The sequence below is a fragment of the Phyllostomus discolor genome, chromosome X, assembly GCF_004126475.2.
Source record: "Phyllostomus discolor isolate MPI-MPIP mPhyDis1 chromosome X, mPhyDis1.pri.v3, whole genome shotgun sequence".
NCBI classification, from domain to species: domain Eukaryota; kingdom Metazoa; phylum Chordata; class Mammalia; order Chiroptera; family Phyllostomidae; genus Phyllostomus; species Phyllostomus discolor.
In genome coordinates this window covers 75,214,872-75,234,979 of record NC_050198.1, presented here as the reverse complement: position 1 = coordinate 75,234,979, position 20,108 = coordinate 75,214,872, and the positions used below count along the sequence as shown (strand labels likewise).

The 20,108-nt window shown below is 41.8% G+C and overlaps 1 protein-coding gene across 1 annotated transcript in view; it reads left to right on the top strand.

Moving 5' to 3' along the window:
- The window catches only part of TENM1 (teneurin transmembrane protein 1), a 375,964-nt gene that overhangs the window by 331,574 nt on the left and 24,282 nt on the right, over positions 1–20,108 (top strand). The window contains exons 21-23 of the mRNA XM_028522241.2: positions 3,266–3,632; positions 5,287–5,797; positions 19,341–19,513. Coding sequence (XP_028378042.2) covers positions 3,266–3,632; positions 5,287–5,797; positions 19,341–19,513 — 1,051 coding nt within the window. The remainder of the gene's footprint in view (positions 1–3,265; positions 3,633–5,286; positions 5,798–19,340; positions 19,514–20,108) is intronic.

Below are 20,108 nucleotides of genomic sequence, written 5' to 3'. Positions count from 1 at the left end.
AGAGGAGGTCAAAGACAACCTTTGTCTTCTTTACAATATCACTCGTTGCCCTCCATTAAGAAATAGAATTAGAGGGAGGATCTTATCTCAGATTGGCCTTTATCTACTTCATTGCTCAGTGTAAGGTCTGTTCCATCCAGGGAAATAGTACACCTCAGAATGCTATGACAGTCTATATTTGTTTTGAAACATTCAGATTCATTAAGAAAAACAAAGCTTTCCTTGGGAATTCACTCAAGGCACAAAAAAGAGTAGCTACATTACTGTTACTCTCCTGGGCAGGAAAGGGACAGATTTTTCTGACTTTGCTTAGGCTAGAAGAGAAATAAGGTACAGAATTAGTGAGTGGTGGGGTGAGAGGGCATGTAATACAGTTCTCTGAGAAATGCCCAGTAATAAATAGTAGCTATTGAGAAGTCAGGGCAGGCATTGTGCTAACTCCTGTGTCCAGAAAGATACTAGGAGTGGATGCATGTCTGGTTGGTCCGTGGGGTCTCCAGTGCCTACCACATGGCACAAAGTACACAAGACATATACATGCAAACACTCACACACCAGTCCTTGTTTCAAACTCCTTAATGTACCTCATATACATTTACTTCTCTCCCTCTTGCCACCCTAGTTCCGGCCACTAGCATCCCTCACCCAAAACAGTTAGGCAGGAGCCTCCTAACTATCAGCCTGCCTCCCATCTCTCCTCTTCCTCCATCATGGTTTCAACAGTAGCCTGTGTTATCATTCTTATACCCAAATATAACTACAGCACACTATAACTATGCTAAAGGCCTTCAGCATTTTCCCATAGCCATCACAATAAAGCTAAACATGTCCATCCCTCATTACCTACCTTGTGTGTTAGTCTGCTGGGGCTTCCTTAACAAAATACCACAGGCTGACTGACTTTAACAAAAGAAATGTATTTTCTCACAGTTCTGGAGGCTAGAAGTTCAAAATCAAGGTGTCAACAGGTTTAGTTTCTCCTGAGGCCTTTGTTGTTGGTTTGCAGAAGACCAGCCTCTTACTGTGTCCTCACATGGAATTTTTCTCAGTGCGTCCACACCCCTGGTGCCTCTTCCTCTTCTTTTTTTTTAAAGATTTTATTTATTTATTTATTAGAGAGGGAAGGGAGGGAGATAGAGAGAGAGAGAGAGAAACATCAATGCACGGTTGCTGGGGGTTATGGCCTGCAACCCAGGAATGTACCCTGGCTGGGAATCGAACCTGGGACACTTTGGTTCCCAGCCCGCACTCAATCCACTGAGCTACGCCAGCCAGGGCTTCCTCTTCCTCTTCTAATAAGGACACCAGTCCTGTTGAATTAGAGCCCCACCCTAAAGACTTTATTTAACTTTTATTACCTCTTTAAAGGCATTACTGCCAAATACAGTCACATTTGGGGTTAGGACTTCAACATACAAATTTAGGGATGGGGCACAATTTAGTCCATAATACCGAGTCACTGTTTGCCTCCTGATTCCTTTGTTTACCCCTCCCATACATTCACCCTTTATTATCACCCTTACTGAATGGGCCATACTATCTCTAACCTGTGGGCCTTTACCCATGCTGTTCCCTCTGCCTGGATTGACCTCCACTCTGCTTCCCCTCCCCCTACTTTCACCCCTTTCCTCTCCTGATCATTTCAGATGCTGCTTAGGTAGCACCTTCTGTGGTAACAAATACCTTGCCTCCTGACTCCTAGTCTGGGTGAACTGCTCTCATATTCTCTCTGCTACCTGCTTCTTCATAACATGGAGAGTAATGTCATAGTAGTCTTTTGAATTCCAAAGCCTAGCACAAAGCTTAACACAGAGAAAGCACTCAGCAAACATTCAGTGAAAGAACAATCAACCCATTTCTTGGCTGAGCAAAGAGAGGTATGTAGTGAACCAGGTCAAGCTAGGTAACAGCACATTACAACTTAAGATTCCAAATCACCAGCTGATCTGTACTGTACCTGAATATTCCACAAAGTGGAAGATGGGTCATGCTAATGAAAGGTCCTGTCCCAAGAGGTTACTGTTAGCTTTGTTCTTGCATGCATCTACAGGACAGTGAGAAGGAGTTGCATATTATAGTGACACAGAAACCCTGGAGCAGTGGTCCTCAAATTTTAGTGTGCATTAGCATCACCTAAAAGGCTTGTTAAAACAGCTGGCTGGGAGAAAAACAAAACAAAACAAAAACACAGCTGGCTGGGTTTTCACCCCCAGAGTTTCTGAAACCAGAAGAGGTCTAATAGGTCTAAGTTGGGGCCTAAGAATTTGTATTTCTAACAAGTTCCCAAGTGATGCTGTTGCTGTTGGTCCAGAGACCACTCGCTGACAAACACTGAGCAGTGATTTTCAACTGGTGTGCCACAAAAATGTTTAAAACATGCACTTCCTGACATTTAATCGGGGGCACTGACCTCTTTTCCCTCACATTGTCAAGTAAAAAAATGACAACAGCCAACACAACAATAGCCATTTGGTATGAATGCCCTGCCTTGAACCATAAATATATAGGTCATACAATACGGTTGCATCTTATTGGTCACATTAGATAATAAAGTACCTGATTGGTTAATTCTTCATATCAGAAATCCTTATACACAAGTACAGTTATCTGATTTCTTAAAAAGTCACTTCAGAGCAAAAAGGGTAGATAATTGCTATTATTATTATTTTTAAAGATTTTATTTATTTTTTAGCTAGAGGGGAAGGGAAGGAAAAAGAGAGGGAGAGAAACATGTATGCATGGTTGTTTCTCTCATGCCCCCTACTGGGGACCTGGCCTGCAACCCAGGCATGTGCCCTGACTGGGAATTGAACCAGTGACCTTTTGGTTCGCAGGCTGGCACTCAATCCACTGAGCCACACCAGCCAGGGCATCTATTATTATTTTTTAATAAATCAATCAAAAGTACACTTATTTTTATCAGATTGGCCAATATATAATAGATGTTTTGATGTGCTGCACATTTTTTACTAATTAGTTTATGTGCACCATGAGATGAAAAAGGTTGAAAATCACAAAATTGCTACTCTAGAGGATTCTTCCAGAATTATTGTAAAAAAATTTACATTATGCTGAAAATGGTATAAATGATAAATATGTTTCGCAGAACCCTGGATCAACCATCCTCCCACAACTTTGCAGACAACACCAACGTTGCTGAAATTCTTGAGAGGAGGGCAGCCAATAAGCCAGTTTTTCTTTCAAGGTAAAACTGCCCCTAGAAAGATATTGTAACCTAATGGGGTGTGTTCTGTTCTTTTTGCAGGTGCGATTAGAGTGGCCAACAGACCTTGCAGTCAATCCCATGGACAATTCATTGTATGTCTTGGATAACAACATTGTGCTGCAAATTTCTGAGAACAGGCGTGTGCGGATCATTGCAGGGCGCCCCATTCACTGCCAGGTGCCGGGTATCGATCATTTCTTGGTCAGCAAGGTGGCAATTCACTCCACTCTGGAGTCAGCTAGGGCCATCAGCGTCTCCCACAGCGGACTGCTCTTCATAGCTGAAACAGATGAGAGGAAAGTAAACCGCATTCAGCAAGTTACCACCAATGGGGAAATCTCCATCATGGCTGGTGCCCCCACTGACTGTGATTGCAAAATTGATCCCAACTGTGACTGCTTTTCAGGTATGACCTTTTTAGCAATTCACCAGCTCCCCCTCTCTGTTTTCAAAGGAAAAGCATGCATCAAAATAGTCAAAAGGAAAACAAATTGTTGCCTGTGAACATTAATAAGAGCTAGTGGAGAAAGCAATGTGTTGGGAGTCAGTTAGCCTAGTATCTGGTGATTGTTCTGTATCTGACTCACCGAGTGGCTCCAGGAAAGTCGCAAAATCTGTTCATGACTCGCTTACTTCATCTGTTAACTACAGATGTTATTGACCTTAATTACATCATCTTGCTGGTTTGAGGATAAACTAGTGTACACATTTTGATAAGTCTAAGTTAAGACCACTGTACAAATGTGGGATCATAATAGTATTTGTACTTTTGTGAAAGAGAAACTAGGTAAAAGCTACATTTACTAACTTAGCTCAGGAAAAAATTACTTCCCCTAAGTGACTGGTTTCCCTATTAATAGAATGTGGCATTTGAAACCCAAAGGGGCTAGGAACAGACTGCTCTGGGGACACATGGGGGCAATTAAATCCCACAATGCAGTGTTCTCAGGACATTAGTCTGCTAGATACATCATTTTTAAAAACGCAAAATTTTCACCATAACCAGTCCTGACTGTTTTAGCTCAGTCGGTTGGGCGGTTTAGCTCAGTCGGCTGGGTCAGGACACATGCTGGGTTGTAGGTTCGATCCCTAATCAGGGCACATGCTACAGGCAACCAATTGGTGGTTCTCTCTCACATCAATGTGTCTCTCCCTTTTTTTCTCCCTCCCTCTCTCTAAAGATAAATAAATAAAATCCTTTTAAAAACTGCCTCCATAACCATTAGTGCCCTTTATTTTCAGTTAAAATAGAAAAAAAATGAAGAAAGAGCCTTTTCCCAAAAACATAGAGTGGATATTCCAGATAGCAAACAGTCCTCAAAATGTCAATAGATACATTTATTGCTGGGACATGAAAATCCCTCCGCACTGCCTACGGCCCTATTAACCTTCTCATCCAGGCCCAAATGGTTCTCTTAATGTTTGCTTTTACTTGGGCCACAGGAATCTAGAGTGAGCAACTTGGTCGATATGACTTTTGATCAATATTTCTGATGTTTTTGTAGACAATTAGTTTTACAGTTATTTTCTAATTAATATCTTTCATTCAAGACAAATCTAATATTTATTCCAGTTATTAAATTTGATGTTCTGAATCATTGTTGCGTCTACACACTGAGTGTACTTTGACAAGGTGACAATGGAAATTAACCAAAGAAAGGTCCTCTAGGCACAGTAGGATTGGAAAATTCTGGAATAGATCCTACAAGCATTGACAGGCATAAGTCTCATGGATTTCCAGACAGATTTTAATGGCTGTTACTGTTTACTGTGTTTTATCTTGCAATATCTTGCAGTACAATAGATATAGAACAGCAAGATTGAAGATTCTCAAAATTGGTGTTACCGAGATAATTGCATCTACTGTTTATCTTCAGTGGTCCTGACTCAAGAATTTTGAATAATGGGTTTCAAATCTGTCCAGGAGGACATGTGGAGGATGTTGGCTCACTGATTATTCCCTTTCAAATGATTCTTGATGTGCAGTGATTTCTATATACTGTTTATTCATATAAATGATCATGATGACAATTATTAAAATCAGGGTCTTCCTCCCACAGGTGATGGTGGCTATGCCAAAGATGCAAAAATGAAAGCCCCTTCCTCCTTAGCAGTGTCTCCTGATGGTACCCTCTATGTGGCTGATCTTGGGAATGTTCGCATTCGAACCATTAGCAGGAACCAAGCCCACCTGAATGACATGAACCTTTACGAGATTGCTTCACCTGCTGATCAGGAACTCTATCAGTTCACCATCAATGGAACCCACTTGCATACCTTGAACTTGATAACAAGGGACTATGTGTATAATTTCACCTACAATGCTGAAGGTGACTTGGGCGCGATTACCAGTAGCAATGGCAACTCAGTGCATATTCGTCGGGATGCAGGTGGGATGCCCCTTTGGCTTGTAGTGCCTGGTGGACAAGTATACTGGCTGACCATAAGCAGCAATGGAGTCCTGAAAAGAGTGTCAGCCCAAGGCTCTAATCTGGCCTTGATGACCTACCCAGGAAACACAGGGCTTCTGGCCACCAAAAGTAATGAAAATGGATGGACAACCGTTTATGAGTAAGTTTCTAATTCTTAACATAGGCTTTGTCAGGTATTTATTTGAAATCATACTGTAGTAGGAAAGTGGTTTAGTAATTGCTGGTTGTTATATGCTATTTTCTCCTAACAACCACAATAAAAAATAAAAAGTCAAGGAGAAAATGTTACCCAATTCCTAGGGTTTGGACCCATTTCTCCAGAGCAGTTTTGCAGAGCATAATAACAAAAACATAGACTGAATGAAGATTCAAATGTGGCACTGCAGGAGACAGGAATGATGTAGAAGTCCATATACTCAAGAAATTTACAGCATACCTCAGACAACGAGATAAATTATATTTAAATAACAAAACTATAAAATTGTTCCAAAGCAGCAAAGAAGCAAGTGCAGTTTAAGTAGTATTTCTTGATTGCTGTGGGGTTTAATGAATGAATAAGTGCATGTGTGCCAGCGCAGGCCAGCCCAGCCCAGCTCAGTATAAGTTGCTGTGGGAGATAAGTGAGAGGTTAGAATATATGAAGTGGACCCTGGAAAGCGAGTGTGAAATGATGTGGGTCAAGTGCTGATAGGAGAGCCAGCACTTTGTTGGCTGCTTCTGTGAAACATGGAACCAAAGTGCTCCCATACAGGGTTGGGCTTCCGCCTTCCCCTGCACAAGTCAAAGAATCCGGCACATGTCGGCATTCACAGACTGGATCTGTGATAACTTTGTTTAACAAGGCATTAACACAAGATGTGTCTGACAGCGAGCTACAAGGAGGTGTCATGACACGGAAATAGAGACCATTGTCCTTGCCTTTTAAAGCATGGACAACCTTGTTTGCAACTCAACACATTTAGAAAGCTAGTCCGCCTGCACTCAGCAAGCATCTTTCCCACTAAGGGAACTGCTGAATTTTTAACCAGTTTCCTGAGTGAAGATCACCCATGGAATCTGAACCTTTGGGTCTGAAATGGCATTAAAGTGAAGAATGTAAGAAGTGAGGATAGTAAGTATGAGGAGTTCCAAGTGTGACTATTCTGTGAGGATATAGGGAATATGTCCAGTCCCAGGAAAGCCTCCTAAGGAAAGCAACAAAAAAATTGGCCTGCAAGTTTTGGCTCATTTCCCAAAGAAATGCCACTTATACAAAAAAGCTGGACAGCTATTTTAGTCTCACTTAGAAAAATGTATTCAGTTGTTTCTATTGCAAGTCTCCCTGTATTTTTGAAGATTTTCTCTTACATCTTAATAACAGTAATAGAAACCACTACTCACTGAAGCTTTACTATGTGCCAGGTACTGGGCGAGGTGATTTACATAGGCTATTATTTTTATGATCCCCAAAGTAACATCATGGGGTAGGTGCTGCCAGTAGATCTGTTTACAGATGATGAAATGGAGGCACAGAATGGTTAACTTGTCCGACTCACATAGGTAGATGTCCAGCACTCAAAGCCCAATGGTCTGAGTCAAGAGCCCGCATTTTTAAACAGCTTAAGAAAGATAAAGATTCTAGTGAGGATTTCTCTTTAAAAATGTATGCGAGATCACACTACAGCTGAAATTAGACAAACTATTTGGAAAGCTAATGTTTGAATTCAGTCAACCAATGAGAAATGGCTTAAGTCTCAACTAGTTTTCAAAATAACCAGTTCAGTCATTCATTTATTTATCAGATCATCACATTGTATACTTTAGAAGTTTTATTTATTTGTTTCTAGAGAGAGGGGAAGGGAGGGAGAAAGAGAGGGCTAGAAACATTGAAATGAAAAAGAAACATCGATCAACTACCTCTGATACACACCCCAAGGACTGAACCTCCAACCCAGGCATGAGCCCCTACCAGGAATCGAACCAGTGACCTTTCACTTTGTGGGATGATGCCCAACCAATTGAGCTACACTGGTCAGGATACATTGTACACTTTAAATATATATAATTTTATTTGTCAACTATACCCCAATAGAGCTAGAGAAAAAGAAAACACAAAGTAACCCATGTCACCATTCATTTATTTATTCAAGAAATATTTCCTAGGCACTTGTTTGTGGCAGTCAGTGTGCGGGGGGTTGTGACACAAACTTGAACAAACCATATAAAAATCTCTGCCTTCATTGAGCTTACCTTGTACTGGAGGGAGACAAGTAAATGTACAGAACTTCAGATGGGGAGGAAATCAGGTGAGATAAGGGAGATCAAGAATATGGGGCAGAAGGGTTTGATTTCAGGTTGGGTGGTTAGGGAAGGCCTCACTAAGAAGATGACATTTGAATTCAGTAGTCTGCTTCATCTGTGGTTTTGCTTTCCATGCTTTTTGTTACCTGTGGTGAACCACAGTCCAAAAATATTAAATGGAAGATTCCATAAATATTTTATAAATTTTAAATTGTGCACAGTTTTTAGTAGTGTGATGAAATCTTGTGCCCTCCCACTCCTTCCCACCTAGAACATAATCATCCTTTTGTCCAGCAGATCCATGCCATAGACACTCCTCACCATTGGTCAATTAGTAACCTTTACCAGAACACATACTGAGATATCGGTATCTCAGTGCTTGTGTTTAAGTCACCCTTATTTTACTTAATAATGGTCCCTAAGGACAACAGGTGCGATGCTGCAACTCACATGTGCCAAAAAGAAGCCATGGAGTGCCTAGACTTATTTCCTTTAGGTGAAAAGAAAAAAGTTCTCGAGTTAATAAGGAAAGGGGGGATGAACATGTTATGGTAAGAACAAATCTTGTAGCCATTAAGCTGTGAAAACGGAGAAAGAAATTTGTGATCGTTTTTCAGTTGCACCCCAAACTGCGAAAGTTATGGCCACAGCGTGGTAGGTGCTTACTTAAGATGGAAAAGGTATTCAATGTGTGGGTGGGAAACATGAACAGAGAGGCCACATTCACAGAACTTTTATTATAGTACATAGTTATGTGTTCTATTTATTATTAGTTATTGTTGTTAATCTCATACTGTGCCCAAATTATAAATTAAACTTTATCATAAATGTGTACAATGTATACAAAAAAAAACATAGTATATATAAGTTTCAGTACTGTCTGAGGTTTCAGACATCCACTGGGATTCTTGGAACGTATCTCTTGTGGGTAAGGGGGAACTACTATACAGGGTGGGGCAAAAGTAAGTTTACAGTTGTTTGTATGGAAAATAATACAAGAATTCATAAATAGTAATACAAAAATAAACCATATGTTTTACGTACTCACAACTGTAAACCTACTTTTGCCCCAGCCTGTAAGTGGTGAGGGAGTGAGCCATATGGCTATCTGAGGTGGGAAGGAAGAGAGAGAATATTCCAGGCAGAGCGAACAGCAAGTGCAAAGGCCCTGCAGCAGGAACAAATCTGATGTGTGTAAGGAATAGTAAGTCAGCCACTGTGACTGGAGTGGTGTAAGAGTAATAGGGAGATGAAATCCATGAAGTAACAGGGACTATTTCATGTGGAGCTTTGAGTAAGAGGTGGAACCACTAGAGAGTTTTGACTAAAGGACTGGCATAATTTGACTTACATTTTTCAAGCATCACTCTGTTTTGAAAACAGATTTTATGGTGGAAACAGAATGCTTAATGTACAGAGGGTTTGCAATAATCCAGGCGAAAGGTGGTAACTTAGATCAGGGAGTGCAGGCAGTCAAGGTTGTAAAATCCTAAATATACTTTGACAGTAGATCTGTCCGGACTTAATGACAGATTGGATGTGAGGTGTGGGAGAAAGAAGGGTCAGCAACTTCTAAGTTTTTTTGCCCTGAGCAACTCAATATTGGACTTTCCATTTACTATGCAAGGAGTACATTATACCACATGAGAGATCGGGAGTTTCATTTTGGATATGATCAGTTGGTTAGACAGCCAAGTGAAAATATCAAGTAAACAATTGGATATATGAGTCTGGAATTGAGGTTAGAGGCTGGAGATTTGGAATTTGGAGATCCAAATTTGGCATCCACCAACATTTAGATTGCATTAAAAGCCCTCAGGTGTGATGAGATCTCCACAGAAATGACTGTAGACAAGGAGGAAAAGAGATCTATAAGTGAACCTCGAGCACTCCCATGTTTAGAATTGAGGATATGAAGAGGGACAGCAAAAGGATTCAGAAGGAAAATCCAGTGACATAGGAGGAAAACCAGGAGAGCGGGATGTCCCAGAAGCGAAGTCAAACAGGAAGGAGTGATCAGCTGTGTTGCATACTCCCTGCCAAGAAAAGGAAGATGAGGACTGAGAGTTGACCCATCTAGCACTATGGAAATTGTTGACCTTGAGAAGAGCAGTTGCTCTGGTGTGCTGAGGGATGAAAACATGAACAGAACAGGTTTAAGAGAGAATGGATACACAAATGTGTTTATTAGTGTTATTCATAACAACAAAAAAACGTGTAAAGAACCCATGTCCATCCCATTGTGACTAGCCTAACAAAATAGGGGTATGTCCATACCATGGAATATTCATTTGTAAGAAGGAATGAGGTCCTGACACATGCTACAACATAGGTGAACCTCAAAAACAGTATGCTATATGAAAGAGGGCAGTCACCAAAGGATAAATATTGCATAGTTCCATTAAATGAAATGTTCAAAAAAGGCAAATTCATAGGTGTGAGGAAAGGAGTGAATGGGGAATGAGTGGTAATGAGTATGGGGTTTATTTTGGGGGTGATGGAAGTGTTCTAGAAGTGGTAGTGATGGTTGCACATGTTGTGAATGTACTCAAAGCCACTAAACTGTATACTTTAAAATGGTGACTATTATGATATATGAATTGTATCTCAATAATAATTTTAGAAAGAGTGACTGGAAGGAGAGAGAGTAAGAGACAGTGAGTGAAGAACTCTTCTGAGGAGATTGGCTATAAACAGGATCATGGAAACTGGAGCTAGAGAAATGGAGTAAACATAAAGAGGTTTTTTTAATGAGAGGAATACACCCTGGCTGGTGTGGCTCAGTGGACTGAGCACCAGCCTTTCAACCAGAAGGTCACTGGTTCAATTCCCAGTCAGGGCACATGCCTGGATCCCAGGCAGTTGGGGGCCTGAGAGAGGCAATTGATCGATGTTTCTCTCCCTCTCTTTACCTATTTGTAAAAAACTAAAATGATTTTTAAAAATGAAAAAAATTATGGCCTATTTGTATGCTGATAAAAATGATGCCAGAAAGAGAAGAGAATGTAGTGACATCAGCTTGTGTGCCTGGTTCCCACTGCTGCTACATTGATGCATTGTGTGGCAAGCAAGACAATTATGCTGAGTGCAGCCCAGGCCTGTTACCAGGACTTGGCTGGCAGTGGGTAAAAAGGCATCAACTAACTTCATTGTTTTTGAATAATCAATCTGGAGCCACTAACCGATGAGAAACAGAGGCATTCACATGGGGTAATCATGGCATTTTACAGCCCCAAAGAGACAGTAGAGATCATTTTACATATCAGGAAACTGAGTGCCAGATGAGGGAAATAACTTGCCCATTCTCACTAGTTGGCTGAGTCTTGAGTTGGGTCTTTGAACTTCTAGTCCAGTGCTCTTCCCACTACTACTACACTGCCTTGTAGGAAAGGGAGGGAGGCTTGGAATTACAACAGTGGCCATGAGAAGGCTGCAGGGCTACAAAATTCCCCTTCTAGCAGCAGGAAAAGAGGAGAGTGATACCACCATGAAACAAAAAGGAAGGCTGATGATCCATTTCTTTCCTCTCTCACCTCCTTAACTCTAGCCAGGAGGACGCTAGAAACCCTCTTGACCAAATAGCACCTGTATAGAGCAGAACGTCTCTCTTCCTCCCAAAGCAATCCATTCTGGTGCTGAACAAGTCCCCCTCAAAACACTGCCCCATCCCTTCTTACTTGCAAATAGAGAAATAAGCAATTTCCAACCTACGTAATGTAACGCATTCTTCCTTTGGTCTGCTCCGCACGAAATCTGACTTTCACTTTTATCGTCAATGCCTCAGCCAATGGAGAAAAATCCTACAAGTTTTTCTTTGTCCTTCTGAAGTTGAGGGACACAGAATGGGGCCTTCTATTCTAGTCAAGGTCACAGCTATGCTGACACTGTGGAAGGTAGCCTTGCCCACTGCCATCGTGCCCTCCTTAAAAGGACTGGAGCATTTCTCTGTGGTGACAGGGAGGATGCCTTCTGTGGCCGAACAGGACGAATGGTTTGCTAAGGTGGAAATAGAATGTCTGTTCTAAGATGAGACATGCAAAAAGAGAAACAGGAACAGAAGCAAAATTTGGCAGGATGGAGGGCTTCTGTGGAGAGAGAGCTAAGTCAGTAATTTATTCAACTTCCAATGATCTGCAGCGATGGGGAAGAGAAATGACACAGGTGACCCTGAGCACTGGATAATCCACATGGGATCTGAAAATGCATCTTGTGCAGTGGCAGAATGTGGGCTTGTATTGTACAGTGTGATGTTGTTTAAATAGTCCATTGATTTTCATAATTCCGTTTGACTTGGACCAGGATCAAAATTACACACTCCAAGTGTTGGTGTTTGATGCTCGAATGCCCCTAAATGTCCTGAGTGTCAGAGGAAAAGCTGACCACAAAGAAATGGCTAACCAGGAGGTGACTATCAAGGCAGGAATACTGGCTGAATGAAGCAGGGTTTCCAGCCTAAGGGGCTGGCAGGCTTCTAATTACAATGACCCTGCCACAGTTGAGGTCTGAGGGAGGGGCCCAGACACTCACATGGCAGGCAAGCCTTTGCCAATGAAGCTGTGAGAGTAGCTAGGATGCCCTTGCTTGTTTCTCTAGAAGTTCTCTGGCAAAGGCTTCTGACATAGTAAACTGAAAAGGTCCCAGACTGAGGCCAACAGTGTTAGTTGTGGGTTCACGCTGAGCTGACAGTTCCTCAGGCCTTTGCCCTTTGTGGGAGCCCTCCACTCAAAGAAGGAGATGGTGCATGTACATGATCTCTTGATCTGTGATCTTCTGTTTCTGAAGTTTGTTAGCATATCCCCAACCTCCATTTCACCTCCCCACCCCCCCCCCAAAAAAAAACACCATTCACTGACAACTTGGAAAAACCCTCATAATAGCTCTTGGTGTGTTCTAGACTGTTTTACAAATGCTCAGTTTTATGGAAGATGCCTCATGAGGGATTCTCCATCCTCCCTGGTAAGATTTAAAAAGGACTGAGGGCCCTGGTCCAGTACCTCAGTTGGTTAGAGCATTGTCCCAATATGCCAAAGTTGTGAGCTCAATTCTCATGGCACAGACAAGAAGTAAACAATGAATGCACAAATAAGTGGAACAACAAATCTCTCTCTCCCTCTCTCTCTCTCTCTCTCCCTCCCCCTCTCCCTCTCTCTCTCTCTTTCTCTGTCCCTTCTCTCTGTCTAAAATCAATCAATAAATAAACAAAAGGGAGGACTGGGGCAGGGGACAAGGTAAATAAGCCATGCAGAACTGGTTATGTAAATGAATAGTCAGTCCAAACACATCAAAATGCTTACAATGCTTTCTAGAATCTCAGACTAGGGAGGGAACTAAGGCACCATGTGGTCCAGCCCTCTGCCTCCTGGTTCGATTAAGGAGGATGAACATAGAATGGCCAACTGTTCCTTATAAACTCTGTTCCAGAGACGGCCAACACCTTTGTGCAGTCACCAGTCTCTCCTTGTGCTTTATGCCCTTGGTAAAGATCCAGAACGGGCAGACAGAACTGTTGCGAGTAATGCTAGGGAGAATTGCAACAGAGACACAGAGTAAACAGCAGGAAGAGAGGCTGCTGGGAAGATAAGCTGCACAGCACAGGACATCTATGTAAGCTGAGCCTGGTCTCCCAACACCACCATAAACAGCTCTGTCTGTCCTCTGACCACACTGACTCTCACTCGTAACCACCCCATCCTCTCCACTTCCACTACCAGCCTCTTATTTCACTCATTGAACAAGGAAACATAGCACGAATCTTCCCTGTGCCAGCCACCAAGAATACAAAGATGAATAAGACAGTGCCCCCTTCCTCTAAAGATTTGAAAGTTTACAGCCAAGTAAAGAAAACAAGCCCAAATGATGGACAATCACAATATATTTAATGAAGGCAAAAAGCTCAGCATCTTCTCTTACACAGACTTGTTGAGGCTGCAGCCTCCCAACAGTCTTCCTGCTTTATATCTCCCCTCTCAAGATTCACTGCCACCAAAACACCACTTGAATCACATTGTTCTCCCCCTGAAAAATTTTTTAAGCCTGTCTATTATCTACGGACTACCTGCTTTCCTCCAGAGCCTAGTACTCCGATTCCAACATGCCTCTCCAGCCTTATCTCCCACTTCCCTCCTGGAGGAATGCTGTGCCTGCAACCCCATCCCTTCCATGTACATCCCATCCACCTGTGTGCTGTTCTTCACACCTCTGGAATGCCTCCCTCCCTTCTCCAATCTCTACCTAGCAAGGGATTGATCTCTACCACCCTTCCAGGATTCAGATACTACTTCCTTCTCTTCCTTCTCTTCTGCTCAGCCCAGCTCCTTGTTTACAGAAGTACATGGCAATATTCTGGCATTAGAGTGATTCATTTGCGTATCTTATCTGCCCTACTATTTGAATTTCATTCAGCACTGCATCCCCAGTACTTAACATGAGTCTGATATTTATTGAATGAAGGACAAGTGAGGATAGAAAGGCATTATGGACTTGGACCTGAATCTTAGGAATGGTTATTAGGTTGCTCAGGTTTCTGGCACAAGACGGTAAAGAACATCTGTTTCCATTTTTTAAAATGAGTAATTAATTTTTCTTCTATAATCTTCAATATTTTCCTGAAAGCAAAAGTGGAGAAGCTCCTAGTTTTTACTCTGCATGCTTTAGCTCTGGCTTAAATTGTCCTCAAGGAAAAGGACAGGCTATCCCTTATAAGAAAATATCAGACCCAATGTACTTTTCAGAATATATAAATATCATCTCCCCAACTAAACTATATGCCCCTCAAGGATAAGAATGAGTTCCGAATTTCGGGCTGGGAACCAAAGTGTCCCAGGTTCGATTCCCAGCCAGGGTACATGCCTCGGTTGCAGGCCATGACCCCCAGCAACCGCACATTGATGTTTCTCTCTCTCTCTCTCTCTCTCTCTCTCTCTCTCTCTGTCTCTCTCTCTATCTCTATCTCTATCTCTATCTCTCATCTCCCTCCCTTCCCTCTCTAAAAATAAATAAATAAAATATTAAAAAAAAAGAATGAGTTCCGAATTTCCTTTACAAATGTTTTTGCTCCATGGTGATGTGTATGTGCATGCACACAGTGGACTTCTGTGAAATTAGGACAGGAAGGGGCAATCTGATGGGAAATCTCCTCTTATGAAACCCACTTCTGATACCTATGAAGGCCATGGTCATTGCCTGATGGCACAATTCACCAGGCAGACTTTCCACGCCTGGTTAAGTGAGCACTACTCCCTGCCTGGGAGGAGGAGGTTGCTGTCATGTTGTGACCTGAGGGGATCAGTTACAGCATATTGGTTTGTACTCTCTGCACCAAAAGATACAGGCACCAAAGGGAAACACCCGGCATAAGAGATTTTGATTAAACTTGGTTCTTTGACATTCCGTCTGGAAACACACAGTCCCCTGTGGTAAAGGAAAAAAAACCGCTCAAGTGGCCATAGGAAATCAAAGACTCCCTTTATTGCTTTGACTGTGACTAGCTGTATTGGGGTGTGTGAGTGTGTTGAGGAGTAGTAGAGTGCTTTGGGCTTTTTGTTTGTTTGTTTCCTTCAGTTTTTTAGAAAAAAAAATCCTCACCTGAGGATATGTTTATGGATTTTGAGAGAGAGGAATGCAGAGGGGAGAGAGAGAGACAGAAAAAGAGAGAAACATCAATGTGAGAGGGAAGCATCAATGTGAGAAACATCAATTGGCTGCCTCCTGTACACACCCTGACTGGGCACTGAATTGCACCTAGGTATGTGCCCTGACTGGGAATTGAACCTGAAACCTTCTGGTGTACAGGACAACATTACAACCAACTGAGCTACCCGGCCAAGGCTTTCCTTAGGTTTTATTGTGATATAATTGACATACAATGCTACATAATTTTCAGGGGTACAGCATTGCTTGACTTATGTATGTTGTGAAATGACCATCACAAGTTTAGGTAACATTCATCATGTCATATAGATACAAAAAATGAAAAGAAACAATGGTTGTCTTTCCTATGATGAGAACTTTTAGGATCTACTCTCTTAACAACTTTCATGTACATACCATACAGCAGTGTTAACTATTGTCATCGTGTTGTTCATTACCTCCCCAAGACTTATTTATCTTATAACTGTAACTTTGTACCTTTTAACCACCTTACTCCAATTCCCCTATCCCCAGCCCCCACCCCTAATAACCACAAATCTGATGTCTTTTTCTGATTTTGGCATATGCAGGTTTTTTGGTTTAGGTTTTTTTTTTTTATTCCACCTAGAAGTGAGATCATACAATATTTGTCTTTTTCTGTCTGACTTATTTCAGTTGGCATAATACCCTCAAGGTAGAGTGCTTTGTTTATGATACAGTTAAAGTCAAATGTGCATTTTCAAATAAGGATGCCTATTCAGCCACAAAAACAAAATCAGGCAATATAAGTTCCTAGCTCCCCTGTGACAGGGCAGGACTGTGGAAAATTCTACCTGATTCTCACACCATTGCCTCCCTTACCAGAAAAAGACTAGGCAGCAACCTCAGAGCTAGATCTATATGGATAATTACAGTTTTACCTGGGAGTATTTAGTTTTCCTTTCAAAATATACTCCTGTCAATTTGGGGAGTAGGAATGGGAACAGAATATATAGGAATGTGGCGATCCTGCTGAGAATAATCTTTAAAACACATGCGGTATTTTGCTGTGTATAATGTATATTTTTTGCCCAAATTTTGGAGGGAAAATACATGTTATGCATGGGTATAATGATTACATACCATGGGTATAATAATGGTATAAGGATCCCGTGTATAATGTGCACAGAAAATGTGAATGCACATTATACATGACAAAATATGGTACTCTTGACCAGACTGGTGTGGCTTAGTTGGCTGGGTGTCTTCATGCAAAGTGAAAGGCTTGACTCCCCGTCAGGGCACATGCCTGGGTTGCAGGTTCAGTCCCCTTGTTGGGGTGCATGCAAGATTCTCACATCAATGTTTCTCTCCCTCTCTTTGTCCCTCCCTTTCCCTCTCTCTAAAAATAAGTAAATAAAATATTTTAAAAATGTGTAATTTCAGACAAAAAGCACCTATGACTGAGCTTAAAAGGTTTTGGGGACAGGGAGTAAGAAACCAGATTCATCCACAGGCCACTGCTGTTTGTTGTGATTTTGAGCCTTTGTACTTCTGCTCACCAATGACTCTATTGGCCTCTGATCTTAGTCATGTTGTCCTGAGCAGTGACCCTTACCTTTAGATAAAATCTCACTTTAAAACAAGGGGCTGAGTAGGAAAGAAGGAAACTGTCCCAAGTTGCAAAGCCCAGTGGGAACCTACATGCATAGCATCTTAGGTAACTTCATGGTGAAATGATGAGGAGTGACCTTGCTGAAGGTGAGAAAACACCTTAGAAATCAGCAAAGGGACACCAGAGGTACTGATGTTGCTTGTACAAGACAGAAACTGCCTGCATAATCCAGGTGGAGGGGCTGCAGTCTCCACTGGGAAGCAGGCGTGCAGCTACTACTCCCTCCAGGGAATAGTAGCTTGATACCTTGGCAGAATCAAAGCTGGACATCATTTTCTTCTCCTAGAAGGAAGACAAGGTTTGGCTGTGCAAGGTGTTCGAGTCCTAACATGTCCGTTTCTGATCGGGGGCCTGCTTCTTGTAGCTTCAGAGCCCCAGAGCAGCGAGGGGAAAACAGGCTGAGCAGGCAGGAGGATTTAGCCATGAACCCCAGGCACAAGCAGCACCTTTCAGCCTTTTCTTGATAATGAGGCCTTAGCTGCATAGTAGCAAAACGCCAACAACGCATTTTGTCTGAAATCCAGTTAAACAAAGTGTGCCTCCAATTAAATAACTAGGGCTCGGCATGTCTATGATGTTAAGTGTCCTATTGGCTTACTTGATTTGCATACATGACTTGTTTTTTTTTTGTTTTTTTGTTTTTTTTTAAGATTTTATTTATTTATTTTTAGAAAGGGAAGGGAGGGAGAGAGAGAGAGAGAAAGAGAGAAACATTAATGTGCGGTTGCTGGGGGTTATGGCCTGCAACCCAGGAATGTACCCTGGCTGGGAATCGAACCTGGGACACTTTGGTTCCCAGCCCGGGCTCAATCCACTGAGCTACGCCAGCCAGGGGTTACATGACTGTTTTAACTAATAGTGTGTGCATGCTCAAGTGTCTGTGCTCATGTCCATACAGAACTCAACTTCAGGGGGCCAGCGTTGTGTATAGCCTCAAGTTCAGGTCTGTGCAACAAAATAGGGTCCAGCCCCTTGTCCCAAGCCTACCAAAACCTAATCTACGTTTGAAAATTTGGGCGACTATCCAGGCTGCACTTTTGAAAGCCGGGTGGATTAACACCAAATCACTATATCCTTTGCACAATTGTTGAGTGAGAAGGTAGCAGAGCCAGACCACCATTGTATCCAGGCTGTATCCTGTTTAGTTTTGGTAAAAAGAATATAATTGTTTAACATTTTAGAAGCAAATAAAAGTGCTTAAATATTTTGTAATTTGCAGCTTGAAAAGAAAACAGTAATGGGTTTCCAAGTACATGTCTTTACTTTTAATGAAGTGTTTATTTTTCATGGTTCTATTGGCAATAAAAGAACAGCTCCACATCAAAAGCCTTCAGGGAAGCAGTTTTCATTTGGAGGACAGTGAGATTGCCAATAATTCTGATGATTTTTTTAAAAAAGTAAACTCACTCGACTTTATTTCTAGATATAGGTTATTGCCTATTATCCCAGGTAATTATTTTTTTTCTCCTACCCATATAAGCAAATTACAACACATTATGAGCTATACTCTAAAAAGATTAAAAAATTAAGTGACACTGAGATCAAGGGGCTACAGAATGTTCTGATGAGCATGCTTCCATTATCTTCTGTGCTTGTTCATTTTGTTGCAAGAATGATTCATTCATTTCAAATTTGGCAACTTAAACCGCAGCAGATATAATTTTCCAATCACAATGCAAAGTCAGTTTATTAGCCTTCTCAAGCTTGGGGCCCTGGATGGTGACTCCGTTTCCTTTGCCAACAGCACCCTCTGCTGGGTTCTGTCATCCATTGCACCTAATAGAATCGACCCAAATTGCAAAAGGGAGGCTGCCCTGCAACATTGCACACAGCAGGACATGATTCATAAATCAGTTTTCCACCCTGGTAATTCATTACCAGATTTTTTTCTGTTAAACAGCACAGCTCAAGAAAGTCATCAAGAATTCAGAAGCTGCAAAAAAACCCCTTCGTTTGATTAATCATCTCTCTGACCTTTTCCTTTTTATTGAACAAGGTTAATAATACTTGTTATCACTCAAAGTTAAACTGCATTAGCTGCCAAGTGGTTTTTTTATTTTGCAAAGGCCTCTTATCACTGCCAAAAGGTTTCAAAGTTGACATTGGTTCCACTCCTCAGGTATGACCCCGAGGGACATCTCACCAATGCAACATTTCCCACTGGAGAGGTCAGCAGCTTCCACAGTGACCTGGAGAAGCTGACAAAAGTGGAGCTAGATACTTCCAACCGTGAAAATGTGCTCATGTCAACCAACCTGACAGCAACAAGTACCATATATATTTTAAAACAAGGTAAGACTATTTCTAACTTCACCTGACTATAGTAGCACCTATCTTAACTTCTACCTTCAAACTTCTGCACAGCCTTTGTAAGTAGAGTTCACTTCTGTCTGAGGAGATGGCTTCTTCTCCCTATTTTTTAGCTCTGGAAGCTGAAATTCAGACAAAACCACCCCTTTCACAAGTTCACAAAGCAACCCTGAGGCACATCTCTGTGGGAGTCATGAGATTACATCCCTACCAAATCCCCCTTTCCATCAAGTCATTTCCCAGCACCCAACTGTGTGTAAAGCTCTTTTAGGCGCTGAAGGAGTTATGGCACAGAAATGAAGTCTGCACCCCATCTGAGATTAACATTCATAATCCGTCCTGACATGGGGGAATAGAAAGGATGAATTAGGATATACCTTGAGCAAGAATTGTAAGTGAAATGAGAGAATTAGAAGCCCATTCTATTCAAAGAGAGGAAAGTAAGAGAGAGCTGAAATGAGAATGGAAGGGAGGGCCACAGGGAGGAGAGAAGAGAAGGAAGGAAGTTGGACTTGGAGAGAATGTCTTGGAAGCTAAAGTGGAAGTGAATACACAGACACTAGTTCTCTCTGTCCAC